We start from the raw sequence: 19,004 nt of genomic DNA on the forward strand, positions 1-19,004 counted from the left end.
GTAGTCATGTGCTTTGAGCACCAGGTCAAAACAGTGATGACAGACACAGAAGCCCAGTCTAGGAGTTTTAATGATGAACCAGAGTATACATAGGGAAACAGGATACAATGGAAGATAATTATTGCAATGTAAATCCAATGAACATTAAACAAACGTCAGCAATCTATACACACAAAATAATACACCATAGTTCACGAGTTGGAACATCGGCTAACCCTCGGCTGCCCCTCGACGAGACGGATCATCACTGTGTATTGATAGGGAATAGGGTGGAATGAGATTTGACGGAACCTCAGGACTCCTAAGAAGACAACATAGGGCCCTAGAAGAGAGGAGGGTACATGGGGTCCAGAGTCAACCATACTTTATAAGTTTGCATCCCATATGGCACCCCATTCCCTACACTACTTTTGACCAGACCCCATAGTAGCCTACTTTCTAGGTATCCCCAAGATGAGTCAGTCAAGGATGTATCCCAAATCACACCCTATTCCTTATATAGTGCTCTACTTTGGACCCTATGGGCAAAACGAGTACACTAAATACAGAATAGGGTGCCATTTTGGATGCAAACAAGTTGTAATTTGGGTGCACTACACAGGAAAACAAACAAGCTGTAATTTTGGTTTGCTCTACACAGGAAAACAAGCTGTAATTTGGGTGGACTACACAGGAAAACAAGATGTTATTTGGGTACACTACACAGGAAAACAAACAGGCTGTAATTTTGGTTTGCTCTACACAGGAAAACAAGCTGTAATTTGATTCGTAGGGCTGAAGCGATATAACCCAGCATACGTTGCAACTCTCTGAGGCAGAGGCAGAGGCCTCAGAAAGTTGCAACCTCTTTCTCTTGCAAGAACAAGAGTAAAAGAGGGGAGGGAGAGAAAAAGGGGAGAGGGAGAGAAAAAGGGGAGAGGGAGAGAAAAAGGGGAGGGAGACAAAAAGGGGAGGGAGAGAGAAAAAAATGACAGAAAAGGGGGAGGGAGAGAAAAAATTAGAGAAAGAAAAAGGGGGAGGGCGAAAGAGAAAAAGAGCGAAAGGGGGAGAGAAGGTGTGCAGCAATCAATCAGAGATAAGTGGGCGTCACTGGGGGGGTTTGACTCCCTGCTGTCACCTGTAGTATCTGCTGGTCATCTCAAATCTCTGAGTAGAACTTGACTGTATTATTGTTTTTTTGTGTGTTACAACTCTGTAAACAGTGTGTTTATTGACTATGACTATGAGTGTATGACAATAAATCAAAATGAATTTCAAAGGAGAAAAAGTGCTTGCATTCAATTATTATTTATTTCACAGGGAATGTCACATGTGAAACAACCCAGCATAATGTCCCCTACAACTACTGTACAAGTTAAGATGATTTGAAATGAGCTAAATGTACAAGAGATTAACAATGACTGTCGTAAAAAATAAATAAACAACAAAGAAGATATGTACAAAAACTACTTTACAATTGACACACCAATCAGTCAGTCAGTCAGAGTTTACTGGCCTTTGCTAGCACCATGCTGGGCCCTCATGAGTGCCAGCCACTCAGGGGGTGTGACGACAGGTACCTGGGATGGGTTGGGTTGAGTGGGCGGTGGAGTGGCCTTCCTGAGTGGAGGAACTGGTGGGAGATGGTCATCGAGGTCGGGCAAGGACATGGTGGGGTCATCCTCCAACTCAAGCTCTCCCAGGTCATCCTCCTCTACCTCTCCTCCCTCAAATAGATCAGGTGTCCCGTCTGGGACATCCGGGTCCTTACCGAGGTTGGACTCCAACCTCTGGTCACCATGGCTCTGGGAGAAGAGATACTTGACCCCAATGAGTTCCCCTTAAACAAAGAGACAACAAAAAAAAGAGAGTTGTACATAAACAGAACTGTACATGTTTTAGTGTGTGTGTATAATTTAGAAATACATACCAGTGTACTTTGCAGGCCTTGTGTGATCCTTCACAAGACTGCAGCCCAGGAGCTTCTGGCTCAGCTCATTGATGGCGTGCTGGGCTACACCATCATAGCAGTGCAGGGTCTGCTTCTGTCCCCCCCCTCCGCTGCAGCTTCGGCACGGTCCTCATTCCACCGAACCAACCCTTCAAGGAGGTAGGCCTGAAAGTGCTCGGCAGACGCACTTGTTCCTATAAATGACGACAACAACAACAACAAGAAATAAGAACTCCTCACATGCACACAGTTGTTAACACACAACATGACGTAACAACATGATCCAGTTTTACATTTAACATACCAGGAATGAAGCGGTTGAGGTGGCTCTCCTTGAGCTCACCTCGCTTGGCCTCCAGCAGGCGCTCCACATCCTCTGCACACCACACCAACATGCAGGAGGAGAGCCGCCGCAAAAAGAGAGCACACAGAGGATGGCTCTCTGTTGTCACTCCCCGAGCAAAACGACGTATGAGGTGCCCCACATCCAGCCGGACGATGAGTTCATCCCACTGGCTGAACATGGCTGCCGTCTTCCCCTTTCCCATCAGGGTGCAGCAGTCCCGGTTGACGTAGAGCAGCTTGGGAGGTGCCACTCCAGCTCTACTGTAGCGCTGCTGGAGGCCAGATGCCATGTCGAGCAGGCCCTCTCCTTCGCTGTCAGTGAGGACCGTAATGAGCACCTGGCCGTACTCATTGCCCACATTTGTGGCCCACGCTGCTGTCCCGTGTGCTGCCCCAGCTAGTTTCTTGGTCACCTGAGGGGAGTCAAACAAACACAGACAGACAAGACAGACAAACACACAGTGAGTGGACACAAAGTTTCACAATACATTTATTAAGTCATAAAATAAGTCATAATAAATTATTATTCATTTGATTGTCTCTAACTAACTAGTATTATTTCTGGTCAAAACATCTTAAATCACCTTCTTGGTTGAATCCATCTTCAGGATGGACCCAAAGATGGAGGTGACTCTGGCCTTGAAGTCCTCCAGCTGGAACAGAACGTCGTAGCCGTGGACAGTCAGCAGCCACTGGGCTGAGGGCACATCCAAAAAGGGAGGAGGAGGTGTTACCCTCAGTGGTGCGGCACCTGGGACAACAAAGTGGTCACAGACGGACAGGTAGTACAGGGTCCGACTCATCCAGGTCAGGCTGTGCTGCTCCCTCAGCTGGTTGTACAGCCTGGTTGCACTGTTCCCCAGTGTCCTCTCTCTCATCAGCCTGACCACCTTCAGGTCACATGACAGCCTAATACACAGAGACAATTGGGGGGGAAAAGGAGGAGAAGAGGGTGAGGAGTGTGTGGAGGGGGGATCTAGAAACACTTTGATAAGGGAAGGAGGGGCTTGGGAAAGGGTGACTTTGAAACACTTTGCTTTGTTTGGGCAGTTCCTGATAAGAGATCACATTCAGATCAAAGAGCTCATTAACATTTTAATGGGGCTTTGAAAAATCAAAACCTTAGTGTTGACAAGAACTTACTGACCGCCTCTTTTTCTCACCATGATGCTTTTTTCTGTTTTTCCTCAAAGTGAACAAGAGCTGTGATTTTCAGAGGTGTGAATTACTAACCTGTAAGTCAAGATGGCTGGGAAAATGGAGCGATGACTTGCGTCCAGCTGGTCCAAGATATCCAGCGACCATCCTGCTAGCTTCTTCTTACAGAGGCGGCACTCCAGGTACTCTGTCCCCATATAATACCAGCCGTCCATGTCAAGCACCCTCCGGACTGTCTTGTACACCCCACAGCCTGTGAGCTTCTGACGCTTGCACCGTGGCTGGGTGCACACAAACTTAAAGGCCCACATGCGGTAGGGCATCCAGAGGCAGAATGGCCGGAGGAAGTAGGCGGAGGGAGAAGCTGGAGGCTGATGGCTGATGTTAGGAGGCAGAGGAGGGAAGTACCACAGCTCAAGCTGGCTTTTCAGGACACATTTGAGCTGCTTGTTCCTGATGAAAATGGCCCGACTGACCCACTCTTGCTGCTCCTTTGGGAGGGTCTGCTTCCATCCCTCAGGGAGAAGCACCTGCAACAGAGCAGAGAATCAATACATTTCTTTTCCATCCCCACACAACCAAAAGTGAAATGAAATAGCCAAGTCATAGTTGAGGTGAGACGTTTACCTGAGCGTCAGCAGCAGGCTGTAGTGGTCCAGCTGTTGGCTGGGAGGCTGACTGGAGCTGAGGAGGGGCAGTAGGAGCTAGCACAGCAGGGGGCGCGGTGGGAGTGGGAGCAGTGGGAACTGCTACAGGAGCACAGGAGTTAGTCTCACAAAATATTTCAGAGAAATAAGTGAAATAATTAAATTAGAATAGAGCTTCAGCTTCAAATCATGTTAACAGCCTGTTGACAGCCGTGGTTAAGTTTTGATCAGTGTTATCAGTGGTAGAGGTTAGGAATCTAGGTTAAACACAATCTACATTTAAAAGATACAAACGACAGATGTATAGTGGGTAGACATCTACAAGCAAGGAATAGGCAAAGCAAAGTGATGCAGACTGAAATACAGGTTGGAATGGTGACAAGACAAGCTTCAGTAAACAATTCATTCCACAAAAAAGATGAAGGATTTTTCTATGGCAAGCAAAATGGATGCAAAAATGAGAAATTCTACAATGATTTCTAAGCCCAGCTAGGAGGTGTTTTAACAATTTGACCACTTACCTTACCACTTTAAAGTGTATCCTGTTAATGCTAACAACAACAGATAGTTATTAGGGGAAAGGTCATTTCAAATGTATATTCTTCTCAACAGAAATAAACAATAAAGTGCCATAACATAGAGTACCTTGGTCAAAACCCATGCAGATAGACAGCAACTCCTGATCCGATGGCTCGGCAGCTAAGAAACACAGACAAACATAATGACACAGTTATATTGTCAATTGCTACACTGTTTGATTTACTGTTTGATTGACTTAGATGACGACAAAATATATATTTACATGGATTAGGAGGCGCTACAGCTGTTGCTGTGTCCTCCTGGTTAGGTCGGGGGTGCAAGGTCCTGTCCCGTACACTGCGTTCCTCCACTGCCTTCTGGACCTCAGGAAACAGGTTGGTATACCTGTCCGGATGGTTGGGAAAATTGTATAAATTGTATTGTGATTCTGACTGATTTCATGTTTTTGTAATTTTATAAGAAATTACAACTATTTAAGGAAAAGAGTACCAGTCAAACCGGTCCTTGTTGGCCATTTCAGAAGACGTGTTTGTGTCCCCCATCTCCCTCTCTTGCTGGTGAGAAGCCAAGACCATGACGGCATAGCCGACATCGTGGCTTAGCAGCCACTTGAAGGTTTGACCCCGGTATTTGCCAAACTGGATGGCACTCTCACTGTCCACCAGTCGTCTATCATCCGGGTCACCCCCTCTGGCTACCACACAAGCCTTTGCCTTCGCCTTCACTTGTCTTGGCTTCAGCACCCGGACTACACCTGTACACTCTTCCTCCTGGATGGTCCTGGCAACCCTGGCAGCCTCTTCAGATGCCCTCAGGGTGAGGGCACCAGAGGGCTCCAAGCGGAAAGCAGGGGTGTGAAGATAATCCATTCTTCCTTTAATTAAGAGAGGTTATTCACACACATACACACACGTTGTTATTTGTTGACAGCAATACACAGTGGAGAACATAGCTACCCTGTTTACAGAAAAGCCCATACAGCGTTAAATGTCAATTTCATTCTACATATAACGGTAGCTAGCTGGTCCATACAGCGTTAAATGTCCATTTCATTCCACATATAAAGTTAGCTAGCTGGCAAGTGTGCGTTGTAGTACACTAAGTTAACACTGCACGTTAACTACATTGGCTAAATATATAACGTTAACTAGTAGGCCAGCTAACTATCAATTATTACCGCCCTTTATTACACATCATTAGCTAGCGACAGGACTTGGACTCGTTTTCAAGAAAACCGACTGAAACTCACATTAATTCACCTAAATACACAACTGTGTTCTGAAATCCGACATGAAATATAGCTAACGTTACCTTTACGAACACGACGGAAAACTCACATTAATTCATCAAAATATCAAAATGTTTCATGAAATACGTGATGACAACTAAATCACCGACTGAAACTCACCTTAATTCACCGAAATACACAAATGTGTAACGAAATCCGCGATGAAATAGAGCTAACGTTAACTTTACAACTATCTTTCTCACAACTACTTCAGAATGGTGGAGAACTAACTGCACAGAATGTCTCCGTGGATTTTGGGGGAGGCGGGACATGGAATGACAGATAAGAATCCCGTTGGTGGCGTAATTTGCAACTTGACAAATCATTCTCTGCATCCAAAAATGAAACGACGTTAACTAGCCAATCCGTCTCTGCAAACAATATTGCAACAATTGCAACTACCCAATGAGGTTAGCAAAAGATTGAAACAAATAAGAAACAGATAGCGCAGAAGATTCCCTGGCTCTGCCAAGGCAGGCCGGGTGTTACTGGCGGGGGTGGTGCTGGCTGCGGCGGGCCTGGCCACAGCAGCTACCCCCTCCAGGTCTCTGCGCTGAATGTAGTCAATCAAGGCGGCCATCGCACTCCCAGGATAACGGGGTGTCTGCGTCCTCAAGCTCCTGACATATCTGTGAGACACAGCAGAGGGAACATTTCAGATGTAAAATGTTGCATAAAACACACTGAGATGAACAGAGAAAACACAAAAGACGTACGCCCGTTACTTTATCCTGTCCGCACCCGTAGCCTCATACAGGTTCTGCAGCGTGTCCCACTTGTACTTCCCGATGCCAACAAGGGCCTTGCCCTCCTGGCCTGAAATCAGCACGGGAACCAATTAACTGTCAGAGCAAAAGAGTTACATCTTACATACAATGAGGAGAATTAAACAAACTCACCTGGCTGGGAGGACAGGACTTTAGCTTCCTCGTGCGCCCGGTTTAACCTGACCATCTCAGCGAAGGCCGGATCGGCGCACGAGTAGCGAGGCAAGGCATCCTTGTTTGCCCATCAGGGGATGCTGGGAAACGCTGCGCTCTCGCTCCCTCTCCTTTTGATGCACTGTTACCACGTACACCATGTAGCCCACGTCGTTCTCCATCATCCACTTGAATGTCTGACCCCGGTACTTGCCGAACTGAACCGTGCACCGGCTCAGGACGACCATCTCTGCACCGGGGTCACCTCCCTCGGAGACGACGCGGGCTCGAGCCTCTGCCTCCACTTCCTCCCACTTCTTAGTCCTCACAGGAGGGCCCTGAGCACCCGAGGCAGGGGGGCCGTCAGCAGCCACTCTTACTGCCTGGGGTGTGGCCTTGAGGACCAACTCCTGTGAGGGCATGGAACGGAACCTTGGATTTTCCATCTTAGGAGGCAAGAAAAAAAACTATTATCATGACTGATGAGTGCAGTGACAAGTCACAGCATAACCATATTAGATACATATAAAGGAACTTACGTTTGCTTGATATGTCTGCTAGGAGGAGGACAGCAGTGGGGGGTTATGGGTAGGGTGATTATTATTTCCTATGCAGTTAAATTCAGGTTACATAAAAAGACACGTTTGCCCCCAATGACCATCAGGCTGTCACATATCATACAATTCATTCAACTACATACACTTCAAACGCATGCCATCAAAAAACAAAAGAAAATAGACAATTAAATAGGATAGAATTCCAACTTTGAGTTTATATAGATGTTAGCTAAGGTTTTACAGGATTGTCAGTGGTCAAATAAACTTTGGGAGTTTTGTACACCTACAGTAGCTAGCGATATACGAACGTTGTTAAATTACACATTTTGGGTAGCCCCTGTAGTCAAACAAGTCGGTTGGCTAGAGGGGTTATTGTCATATTTCATCACATTTAGTATTCATTCTTGCAAATTAAGCACAATTACCTCATATACTCACCGAGTGGCATCATGGCTGACAGAAAAATAATTTATAGCCAATGCTAACTTGCCTGTGCAGCAGCAAGCTACAGTAGCTAGCGATCTACGAACGTTGTTAAATTACACAATTTGGGTAGCCCCTGTAGTCAAACAAGTCAGTTGACTAGACGTGTTATTGTCATATTTCATCACATTTATAGTCGTCGATGTTAAATTCGTTGCAAATTAAGCAAAATTACCTCAGATACTCACCGAGTAGCATCGATGGCTGACAGCAAAATATTTTGTGATGAAGTGATGTTAGGAAAATTTAAGAGGAAGATGATTGGCTTAAAAACTTTTGGAACAAGCTAGGCTCTTCATAGGTGGATTTTTGCTCTCTTTCTCCAATTTGGAACAAACTGAAGCATCTGATTGGAGGAGAGGACTAATGGAACAATATGGGTATTTGGAACATTTGGAACAGATAAAAATTTGCAAATTGCCCAAGGATATTGCCCATTCTTCTCTGTCGAAGGAGGAGGGGGAAATGGGGGGTTTTGCTGGGTGAGAGGAGGAGTTGACAGGGGACGTGTCAACAATGCATATTAAGTAGTCATGTGCTTTGAGCACCAGGTCAAAACAGTGATGACAGACACAGAAGCCCAGTCTAGGAGTTTTAATGATGAACCAGAGTATACATAGGGAAACAGGATACAATGGAAGATAATTATTGCAATGTAAATCCAATGAACATTAAACAAACGTCAGCAATCTATACACACAAAATAATACACCATAGTTCACGAGTTGGAACATCGGCTAACCCTCGGCTGCCCCTCGACGAGACGGATCATCACTGTGTATTGATAGGGAATAGGGTGGAATGAGATTTGACGGAACCTCAGGACTCCTAAGAAGACAACATAGGGCCCTAGAAGAGAGGAGGGTACATGGGGTCCAGAGTCAACCATACTTTATAAGTTTGCATCCCATATGGCACCCCATTCCCTACACTACTTTTGACCAGACCCCATAGTAGCCTACTTTCTAGGTATCCCCAAGATGAGTCAGTCAAGGATGTATCCCAAATCACACCCTATTCCTTATATAGTGCTCTACTTTGGACCCTATGGGCAAAACGAGTACACTAAATACAGAATAGGGTGCCATTTTGGATGCAAACAAGTTGTAATTTGGGTGCACTACACAGGAAAACAAACAAGCTGTAATTTTGGTTTGCTCTACACAGGAAAACAAGCTGTAATTTGGGTGGACTACACAGGAAAACAAGATGTTATTTGGGTACACTACACAGGAAAACAAACAGGCTGTAATTTTGGTTTGCTCTACACAGGAAAACAAGCTGTAATTTGATTCGTAGGGCTGAAGCGATATAACCCAGCATACGTTGCAACTCTCTGAGGCAGAGGCAGAGGCCTCAGAAAGTTGCAACCTCTTTCTCTTGCAAGAACAAGAGTAAAAGAGGGGAGGGAGAGAAAAAGGGGAGAGGGAGAGAAAAAGGGGAGAGGGAGAGAAAAAGGGGAGGGAGACAAAAAGGGGAGGGAGAGAGAAAAAAATGACAGAAAAGGGGGAGGGAGAGAAAAAATTAGAGAAAGAAAAAGGGGGAGGGCGAAAGAGAAAAAGAGCGAAAGGGGGAGAGAAGGTGTGCAGCAATCAATCAGAGATAAGTGGGCGTCACTGGGGGGGTTTGACTCCCTGCTGTCACCTGTAGTATCTGCTGGTCATCTCAAATCTCTGAGTAGAACTTGACTGTATTATTGTTTTTTTGTGTGTTACAACTCTGTAAACAGTGTGTTTATTGACTATGACTATGAGTGTATGACAATAAATCAAAATGAATTTCAAAGGAGAAAAAGTGCTTGCATTCAATTATTATTTATTTCACAGGGAATGTCACATGTGAAACAACCCAGCATAATGTCCCCTACAACTACTGTACAAGTTAAGATGATTTGAAATGAGCTAAATGTACAAGAGATTAACAATGACTGTCGTAAAAAATAAATAAACAACAAAGAAGATATGTACAAAAACTACTTTACAATTGACACACCAATCAGTCAGTCAGTCAGAGTTTACTGGCCTTTGCTAGCACCATGCTGGGCCCTCATGAGTGCCAGCCACTCAGGGGGTGTGACGACAGGTACCTGGGATGGGTTGGGTTGAGTGGGCGGTGGAGTGGCCTTCCTGAGTGGAGGAACTGGTGGGAGATGGTCATCGAGGTCGGGCAAGGACATGGTGGGGTCATCCTCCAACTCAAGCTCTCCCAGGTCATCCTCCTCTACCTCTCCTCCCTCAAATAGATCAGGTGTCCCGTCTGGGACATCCGGGTCCTTACCGAGGTTGGACTCCAACCTCTGGTCACCATGGGTCTGGGAGAAGAGATACTCGACCCCAATGAGTTCCCCTTCAACAGAGAGACAACAAAAAAAAAAGAGTTGTACATAAACAGAACTGTACATGTTTTAGTGTGTGTGTATAATTTATAATTTAGAAATACATACCAGTGTACTTTGCAGGCCTTGTGTGATCCTTCACAAGACTGCAGCCCAGGAGCTTCTGGCTCAGCTCATTGATGGCGTGCTGGGCTACACCATCATAGCAGTGCAGGGTCTGCTTCTGTCCCCCCCCCTCCGCTGCAGCTTCGGCACGGTCCTCATTCCACCGAACCAACCCTTCAAGGAGGTAGGCCTGAAAGTGCTCGGCAGACGCACTTGTTCCTATAAATGACGACAACAACAACAAGAAATAAGAACTCCTCACATGCACACAGTTGTTAACACACAACATGACGTAACAACATGATCCAGTTTTACATTTAACATACCAGGAATGAAGCGGTTGAGGTGGCTCTCCTTGAGCTCACCTCGCTTGGCCTCCAGCAGGCGCTCCACATCCTCTGCACACCACACCAACATGCAGGAGGAGAGCCGCCGCAAAAAGAGAGCACACAGAGGATGGCTCTCTGTTGTCACTCCCCGAGCAAAACGACGTATGAGGTGCCCCACATCCAGCCGGACGATGAGTTCATCCCACTGGCTGAACATGGCTGCCGTCTTCCCCTTTCCCATCAGGGTGCAGCAGTCCCGGTTGACGTAGAGCAGCTTGGGAGGTGCCACTCCAGCTCTACTGTAGCGCTGCTGGAGGCCAGATGCCATGTCGAGCAGGCCCTCTCCTTCGCTGTCAGTGAGGACCGTAATGAGCACCTGGCCGTACTCATTGCCCACATTTGTGGCCCACGCTGCTGTCCCGTGTGCTGCCCCAGCTAGTTTCTTGGTCACCTGAGGGGAGTCAAACAAACACAGACAGACAAGACAGACAAACACACAGTGAGTGGACACAAAGTTTCACAATACATTTATTAAGTCATAAAATAAGTCATAATAAATTATTATTCATTTGATTGTCTCTAACTAACTAGTATTATTTCTGGTCAAAACATCTTAAATCACCTTCTTGGTTGAATCCATCTTCAGGATGGACCCAAAGATGGAGGTGACTCTGGCCTTGAAGTCCTCCAGCTGGAACAGAACGTCGTAGCCGTGGACAGTCAGCAGCCACTGGGCTGAGGGCACATCCAAAAAGGGAGGAGGAGGTGTTACCCTCAGTGGTGCGGCACCTGGGACAACAAAGTGGTCACAGACGGACAGGTAGTACAGGGTCCGACTCATCCAGGTCAGGCTGTGCTGCTCCCTCAGCTGGTTGTACAGCCTGGTTGCACTGTTCCCCAGTGTCCTCTCTCTCATCAGCCTGACCACCTTCAGGTCACATGACAGCCTAATACACAGAGACAATTGGGGGGGAAAAGGAGGAGAAGAGGGTGAGGAGTGTGTGGAGGGGGGATCTAGAAACACTTTGATAAGGGAAGGAGGGGCTTGGGAAAGGGTGACTTTGAAACACTTTGCTTTGTTTGGGCAGTTCCTGATAAGAGATCACATTCAGATCAAAGAGCTCATTAACATTTTAATGGGGCTTTGAAAAATCAAAACCTTAGTGTTGACAAGAACTTACTGACCGCCTCTTTTTCTCACCATGATGCTTTTTTCTGTTTTTCCTCAAAGTGAACAAGAGCTGTGATTTTCAGAGGTGTGAATTACTAACCTGTAAGTCAAGATGGCTGGGAAAATGGAGCGATGACTTGCGTCCAGCTGGTCCAAGATATCCAGCGACCATCCTGCTAGCTTCTTCTTACAGAGGCGGCACTCCAGGTACTCTGTCCCCATATAATACCAGCCGTCCATGTCAAGCACCCTCCGGACTGTCTTGTACACCCCACAGCCTGTGAGCTTCTGACGCTTGCACCGTGGCTGGGTGCACACAAACTTAAAGGCCCACATGCGGTAGGGCATCCAGAGGCAGAATGGCCGGAGGAAGTAGGCGGAGGGAGAAGCTGGAGGCTGATGGCTGATGTTAGGAGGCAGAGGAGGGAAGTACCACAGCTCAAGCTGGCTTTTCAGGACACATTTGAGCTGCTTGTTCCTGATGAAAATGGCCCGACTGACCCACTCTTGCTGCTCCTTTGGGAGGGTCTGCTTCCATCCCTCAGGGAGAAGCACCTGCAACAGAGCAGAGAATCAATACATTTCTTTTCCATCCCCACACAACCAAAAGTGAAATGAAATAGCCAAGTCATAGTTGAGGTGAGACGTTTACCTGAGCGTCAGCAGCAGGCTGTAGTGGTCCAGCTGTTGGCTGGGAGGCTGACTGGAGCTGAGGAGGGGCAGTAGGAGCTAGCACAGCAGGGGGCGCGGTGGGAGTGGGAGCAGTGGGAACTGCTACAGGAGCACAGGAGTTAGTCTCACAAAATATTTCAGAGAAATAAGTGAAATAATTAAATTAGAATAGAGCTTCAGCTTCAAATCATGTTAACAGCCTGTTGACAGCCGTGGTTAAGTTTTGATCAGTGTTATCAGTGGTAGAGGTTAGGAATCTAGGTTAAACACAATCTACATTTAAAAGATACAAACGACAGATGTATAGTGGGTAGACATCTACAAGCAAGGAATAGGCAAAGCAAAGTGATGCAGACTGAAATACAGGTTGGAATGGTGACAAGACAAGCTTCAGTAAACAATTCATTCCACAAAAAAGATGAAGGATTTTTCTATGGCAAGCAAAATGGATGCAAAAATGAGAAATTCTACAATGATTTCTAAGCCCAGCTAGGAGGTGTTTTAACAATTTGACCACTTACCTTACCACTTTAAAGTGTATCCTGTTAATGCTAACAACAACAGATAGTTATTAGGGGAAAGGTCATTTCAAATGTATATTCTTCTCAACAGAAATAAACAATAAAGTGCCATAACATAGAGTACCTTGGTCAAAACCCATGCAGATAGACAGCAACTCCTGATCCGATGGCTCGGCAGCTAAGAAACACAGACAAACATAATGACACAGTTATATTGTCAATTGCTACACTGTTTGATTTACTGTTTGATTGACTTAGATGACGACAAAATATATATTTACATGGATTAGGAGGCGCTACAGCTGTTGCTGTGTCCTCCTGGTTAGGTCGGGGGTGCAAGGTCCTGTCCCGTACACTGCGTTCCTCCACTGCCTTCTGGACCTCAGGAAACAGGTTGGTATACCTGTCCGGATGGTTGGGAAAATTGTATAAATTGTATTGTGATTCTGACTGATTTCATGTTTTTGTAATTTTATAAGAAATTACAACTATTTAAGGAAAAGAGTACCAGTCAAACCGGTCCTTGTTGGCCATTTCAGAAGACGTGTTTGTGTCCCCCATCTCCCTCTCTTGCTGGTGAGAAGCCAAGACCATGACGGCATAGCCGACATCGTGGCTTAGCAGCCACTTGAAGGTTTGACCCCGGTATTTGCCAAACTGGATGGCACTCTCACTGTCCACCAGTCGTCTATCATCCGGGTCACCCCCTCTGGCTACCACACAAGCCTTTGCCTTCGCCTTCACTTGTCTTGGCTTCAGCACCCGGACTACACCTGTACACTCTTCCTCCTGGATGGTCCTGGCAACCCTGGCAGCCTCTTCAGATGCCCTCAGGGTGAGGGCACCAGAGGGCTCCAAGCGGAAAGCAGGGGTGTGAAGATAATCCATTCTTCCTTTAATTAAGAGAGGTTATTCACACACATACACACACGTTGTTATTTGTTGACAGCAATACACAGTGGAGAACATAGCTACCCTGTTTACAGAAAAGCCCATACAGCGTTAAATGTCAATTTCATTCTACATATAACGGTAGCTAGCTGGTCCATACAGCGTTAAATGTCCATTTCATTCCACATATAAAGTTAGCTAGCTGGCAAGTGTGCGTTGTAGTACACTAAGTTAACACTGCACGTTAACTACATTGGCTAAATATATAACGTTAACTAGTAGGCCAGCTAACTATCAATTATTACCGCCCTTTATTACACATCATTAGCTAGCGACAGGACTTGGACTCGTTTTCAAGAAAACCGACTGAAACTCACATTAATTCACCTAAATACACAACTGTGTTCTGAAATCCGACATGAAATATAGCTAACGTTACCTTTACGAACACGACGGAAAACTCACATTAATTCATCAAAATATCAAAATGTTTCATGAAATACGTGATGACAACTAAATCACCGACTGAAACTCACCTTAATTCACCGAAATACACAAATGTGTAACGAAATCCGCGATGAAATAGAGCTAACGTTAACTTTACAACTATCTTTCTCACAACTACTTCAGAATGGTGGAGAACTAACTGCACAGAATGTCTCCGTGGATTTTGGGGGAGGCGGGACATGAACGACAGACTCTCTTTTCGTTCTTTTCTCTCTCTCTCCTTTCTCGCTGTCTTTTCTCAAATTACATTTTTTTCAAATTGAAATTGCTTTATTGGCATGAAAAACATTGTGTCAATATTGCCAAAGCAACAATGTATACAATCTAAATGTTTGTGTTCTGCAAAGTATTTTTATTCTCAGTCCGCAGAATGGACCACGTATAATTGAACCATGATACCGTGAATTACCAATGATATACACTATTAGTTTCTGGGAAATACATCCTTGTTTCTATCGCTTCTAGCATATTTATTGTGACCCCATTCCTGAAAGCTCACCCTTCCAGGAACACATATGTTTGTTCCCCCTCAATGTAGACCCTTTATAACAATCACATATGTTTGGACTTTGTCTGGATTTAGGACTAGCAGAGGACACCTATAAACCATAAAAGCAAGGGCGTCACAGTTGAGAAAATTGGCTAAATAATTAAAAATAATCTAATCAACAATTACATAATATGCAATTAACATTTAAGTCATTTAGCAGACGCTCTTATCCAGAGCGACTTACTCATTTGTAAATTATTATTATAATGCAAATGAAAACTGGAGTTGGGTTTATATAGCCATGGGGGGAATAAAAAAAGTTGTATATGTATTAGGTTGTGAAGACTCAACGCTGAACTAAATCAAAATATGTCTACAACTCACAAGTGTTATTAAAAATGTGTAAGAAATTGAAATACATAATATATGTACCCCATCTCAATATTCCCAAGAGACATATTCTGAACTTTTAAACAAAATTGTAAACTCGTTACACATACTTAAGCTACTTTCACATAATACAATGTCAGTGTCAGCATCCTTCGATGCAGTGGGGAATGTGTTATATCTTGTACATGTTCCCCCCTATAGATATTCCTTAACATCCTAGATACTAGAACATTAGTAGTACATAACAGTGTAATAGCGTAGTACTACAGTACGCACCTGTCTTGACATCCTCGTTTGAAACGTTAAAACTTCTTGTTTATTGTCAGAACGAGCCTTCTGGATATGTGTGGTACTGTATATAAAACATCAGTGACTCTTTGATTCACCAAAGGTTCTTGTTCTCTACAGTTTAACATAAAAAATATTTCCCTCCACTCTAAAAATATACTTTCGAATTATAAACATGTAAATAAAAAAGGAATACTAAAATAGCCAATGTGTCGTCATGTCATATACATTATAACCCGAGGGGGTCGAAATTGTTGTTCAAATGTTGCATATACATTTTTTAGTATCTAGATATTGTGTTATGTTAGAATGTCTAATAAACAACTATTTTATACATTAATAATATTGTTTTGTCAGAAATATATAATAATAATGTTTTACCTGCACCTGTATGCAGACAATACCGTTGAGTACTCTATCGCCCGCCCTGCTGATCATGCTCTATCTGAACTACATTATGCTTTCATTATTTTGCAGAAAACCTTTGACCTTAAATTATTATTGAATACATGGAACACTAAGTATGTTGTTTTCTAGAGTACACTAAAATTATTCTAATGATTGAAGTGTACGTCCCTAGTACGGTGGTGTATCAGTAAATACGTTAAGTTGTGTTTTTAAAAAACATAATGATGAGTTAATTAAGATGCTGAATATAAAAAGGGGCTTCTTCTATAGAAATAGGTCAGGCCTCTTGCTTAATAATACAAAGCAGATAATTCAATCTATGTTGTTACTGGTCCTAGACTATTGCAAAATCATCTATATGAATGCAGATGCCACTTCATTAAAGCCTTTAGATGCATTTGACCAAAGAGCACTTTGTTTTATTATGGGTACAGGTTCAGTACACATCCCTGAATTCTGTATCATAAAGTAGGCTGATGGCGCTGGGATGGATTTGGCAGAGCTGACTGCAAATGGCCTCCACCAAAGGCTGGTGCCCGGCCAATTTGCAGGGCCCGAGTTGAGTCCAAGAAGGCAACTGAAACAGAGGAGATAAATAATTAGAGAATATTGAAAAATAATGATAGCCATCACCTAACCTTCATAAGCATTTAATGTAGAGGCAGGCAATATAATAGTAAGGTGGAGGACATGAACACTAACAACATACCGTTGGAGAGAGTCTTTTCCTGGGACAATGGACGACTTCCCCTTCGTTGCCTTGAACCACCCCTGAACGATCCTCTCCTGGTGTCGGGCAGGGTAGATCAAGCGCCAGCCACAGCGCCACCAGACCGTCTACCCTGCGGTCCGACAGCCCATGACGGTTCCTCACCCCCACCAAGGCCCTGGCAAGCCTGCGGACATGCTGGTAGCCAGGCATTGCATCAGGGCCTTGCGTCTCCCCCTGAAGATAAAGACACATGGAAGAATCGATGAGGACGATGTCAAACATTTAGGGGTAACACATAAGATTCTTCTACAAAGGAAATAGATGTTTTATATTGTGTAACTAAAAATCAACAGATGGAATTGGTTAAAATGCAACATGTTTCAAGTTAAACTGTAATTAAAAAAAATATATATTTAGTTAATGATTACTGTGAGTATTAATGGAGTTTAGGTCATGAAACTTTGTGTATGCTAATTTAGAAACCATGACCTAATCAGATAAGAGGAAATTGCCTAGGATCAGAGATCAGGGTCAGGCCCAGAAGATGGATAGCTAAACAAAGAGAGGACCGTGGACATTCCACAGGGGAAAGAAGGGGAGAGTCATTGGGGTCATAAAATGTATAACTAGGGAGGTGACAACTACAAGGGAAGAGTATAAGACGTGTTGTGAGCTTTCTAAATGAATGCACTCAGCTGATGGCATCCTTGGTATTAAACAACTGAAAATTGTCTTGACTTTGTCTCAATTCCTTATTTCAAAGAGGTTGCAATAGCATGTATTTTTTTAACAACACAAAAGGTCAATTATAATTACCTCTGAATCAGAGGAGTGGTCAGGGTGAGGAGAACCGTGTCGATCAGGGGCCTCAGGAGAGCTTCCGTCTTCAGGGGCGGTGGGACTGGATGGCCCAGACCTGGAGGAGAGAGAGAGATATAAAGCATATGAATGACACGCTTTCATTTTACTTTATTACTAACTAACAAAATCTTGTGAGCTTACTTGTATGTCAATATTGCTGGAAAGTGGCAGCGATGCTGAGCGTCCAGCTGACTGACAAGGTCCCGTGACCACCCCGCGACCTTCTTACACCGACCGCATTCCAGGCACTCAGTGGCCATGAGATACAAGAGGTCGATGTCCAAGACCCTCCGGATGGTCTTGTAGAGTCCAGCCTTGCAGTGTGTGCCCACTGTGTCCAATTTGGCATCGTGTTTAATATCTTAACAATATCTTAACAATGTGGAGTAATTACAGTTGATGAATTTACCTCAGCACTTTCTGAGGAGGGCCTTGGAGGCAGGAAGGACTGCAGGGGCAAATCCTCCTCTTCGCTCTGCCCCAGTGGATCAGGAGCAGGGACCGGGGCCATGACCGGGGTAGGAACCGGGGCTTGGTCAGTTGGAAGCAGAGGCCGAGGGAGCAATGGGGGGGACCTGTAGGGCTACGGCTTTTGCAGTGACACAGAAATAAATAGGTTAAATTAATGAATGAATAAATAAAATAAATGCATGCATGAATGGACAGACATATTACAAATGTAGATAACAGTGATTAAGTTAATAGCACATTCCAACATGCCCAGATGAATATCAATCAGTGATAGGATGTAACAAAAACATTTATGAGTGTTGGTCAAGTTTGAGTGTAAAACTGAAATGAAATTAGTGATTAAAATGGAAAAGAGAAAGTCATGATTAAGTGACATACAGGATGACAGCTACATGCAGGATGACAGCTACATGCAGGATGACAGCTACATGCAGGATGACAGCTACATGCAGGATGACAGCTACATACAGGATGACAGCTACACGCAGGGTGACAGCTACACGCAGGGTGACAGCTACACGCAGGGTGACAGCTACACGCAGGGTGACAGCTACACGCAGGGTGACAGCTACACGCAGGATGACAGCTACACGCAGGATGACAGCTACACGCAGGATGACAGCTACATACAGGATGACAGCTACACGCAGGATGACAGCTACACACAGGATGACAGCTACACACAGGATGACAGCTACACACAGGATGACAGCTACATACAGGATGACAGCTACACACAGGATGACAGCTACACACAGGATGACAGCTACACACAGGATGACAGCTACATACAGGATGACAGCTACATACAGGATGACAGCTAAAGTGGCAAGGTAAGATATTTAATAGTTCATACATGCAGTGACTCTCCTCTAAACCCAGATGACTCTTACCAATATATTTCCTTGGGCTGATGATAGGGAAAATTTAACACAATTTAATATGTCAAACTTTAACTGAATACTTATCAAAACTTATCAAATGT

At 44.6% G+C, this 19,004-nt stretch overlaps 2 protein-coding genes across 10 annotated transcripts; both read right to left on the reverse strand.

Moving 5' to 3' along the window:
* Nucleotides 1-52: 52 nt before the first annotated feature.
* LOC139568116 (uncharacterized) lies at nucleotides 53-8,125 on the reverse strand. Of its 6 annotated transcripts, XM_071389826.1 has the most exons (13): nucleotides 6,808-7,756; nucleotides 6,625-6,724; nucleotides 6,029-6,537; nucleotides 5,110-5,494; nucleotides 4,883-5,004; nucleotides 4,726-4,779; nucleotides 4,602-4,631; nucleotides 4,061-4,182; nucleotides 3,509-3,963; nucleotides 2,860-3,184; nucleotides 2,235-2,688; nucleotides 1,910-2,124; nucleotides 53-1,819 (listed from the first exon to the last, which is right to left on the reverse strand). In XM_071389826.1, the coding sequence occupies exons 9-12, from the start codon at nucleotides 3,754-3,756 to the stop codon at nucleotides 1,994-1,996; spliced, it is 1,158 nt and encodes a 385-aa protein (XP_071245927.1). In that variant the 5' UTR covers nucleotides 3,757-3,963; nucleotides 4,061-4,182; nucleotides 4,602-4,631; nucleotides 4,726-4,779; nucleotides 4,883-5,004; nucleotides 5,110-5,494; nucleotides 6,029-6,537; nucleotides 6,625-6,724; nucleotides 6,808-7,756; the 3' UTR covers nucleotides 53-1,819; nucleotides 1,910-1,993. The 6 variants fall into 6 exon arrangements, with proteins under 6 accessions (XP_071245927.1, XP_071245925.1, XP_071245928.1 ...); XM_071389824.1 differs by adding an exon at nucleotides 8,057-8,125 and having other exon boundaries at nucleotides 4,061-4,779; nucleotides 6,808-7,274; XM_071389827.1 differs by having other exon boundaries at nucleotides 53-322; nucleotides 1,560-1,819; nucleotides 4,061-4,779.
* Nucleotides 8,126-8,447: 322 nt separating this feature from the next.
* LOC139568117 (uncharacterized) lies at nucleotides 8,448-14,567 on the reverse strand. Of its 4 annotated transcripts, XM_071389832.1 has the most exons (11): nucleotides 14,429-14,567; nucleotides 13,510-13,894; nucleotides 13,283-13,404; nucleotides 13,126-13,179; nucleotides 13,002-13,031; nucleotides 12,461-12,582; nucleotides 11,909-12,363; nucleotides 11,260-11,584; nucleotides 10,635-11,088; nucleotides 10,312-10,527; nucleotides 8,448-10,214 (listed from the first exon to the last, which is right to left on the reverse strand). In XM_071389832.1, exons 7-11 carry the CDS (start codon nucleotides 12,154-12,156, stop codon nucleotides 9,883-9,885), a joined length of 1,575 nt encoding a protein of 524 aa, XP_071245933.1. In that variant the 5' UTR covers nucleotides 12,157-12,363; nucleotides 12,461-12,582; nucleotides 13,002-13,031; nucleotides 13,126-13,179; nucleotides 13,283-13,404; nucleotides 13,510-13,894; nucleotides 14,429-14,567; the 3' UTR covers nucleotides 8,448-9,882. The 4 variants fall into 4 exon arrangements, with proteins under 4 accessions (XP_071245933.1, XP_071245934.1, XP_071245932.1 ...); XM_071389833.1 differs by having other exon boundaries at nucleotides 12,461-13,031; XM_071389831.1 differs by having other exon boundaries at nucleotides 13,002-13,179.
* Nucleotides 14,568-19,004: the final 4,437 nt, after the last annotated feature.

The sequence above is a fragment of the Salvelinus alpinus genome, chromosome 2 (genome assembly GCF_045679555.1).
Source record: "Salvelinus alpinus chromosome 2, SLU_Salpinus.1, whole genome shotgun sequence".
Classification (NCBI taxonomy): domain Eukaryota; kingdom Metazoa; phylum Chordata; class Actinopteri; order Salmoniformes; family Salmonidae; genus Salvelinus; species Salvelinus alpinus.

Excerpts from the sequence above, each read along its gene's own strand:
- LOC139568116 (XM_071389824.1), bottom strand. The coding sequence starts at position 3,756 with ATGCCCTACCGCATGTGGGCCTTTAAGTTTGTGTGCACCCAGCCACGG. Across the intron at positions 3,185-3,508 it reads CCAGCCATCTTGACTTACAG|GCTGTCATGTGACCTGAAGG; the intron begins GTTAGTAATTCA and ends TCTGTGTATTAG. Across the intron at positions 2,125-2,234 it reads CCTCAACCGCTTCATTCCTG|GAACAAGTGCGTCTGCCGAG; the intron begins GTATGTTAAATG and ends CGTCATTTATAG.
- LOC139568117 (XM_071389832.1), bottom strand. The coding sequence starts at position 12,156 with ATGCCCTACCGCATGTGGGCCTTTAAGTTTGTGTGCACCCAGCCACGG. Across the intron at positions 10,528-10,634 it reads CCTCAACCGCTTCATTCCTG|GAACAAGTGCGTCTGCCGAG; the intron begins GTATGTTAAATG and ends CGTCATTTATAG. Across the intron at positions 10,215-10,311 it reads AAGGCCTGCAAAGTACACTG|GGGAACTCATTGGGGTCGAG; the intron begins GTATGTATTTCT and ends TCTCTGTTGAAG.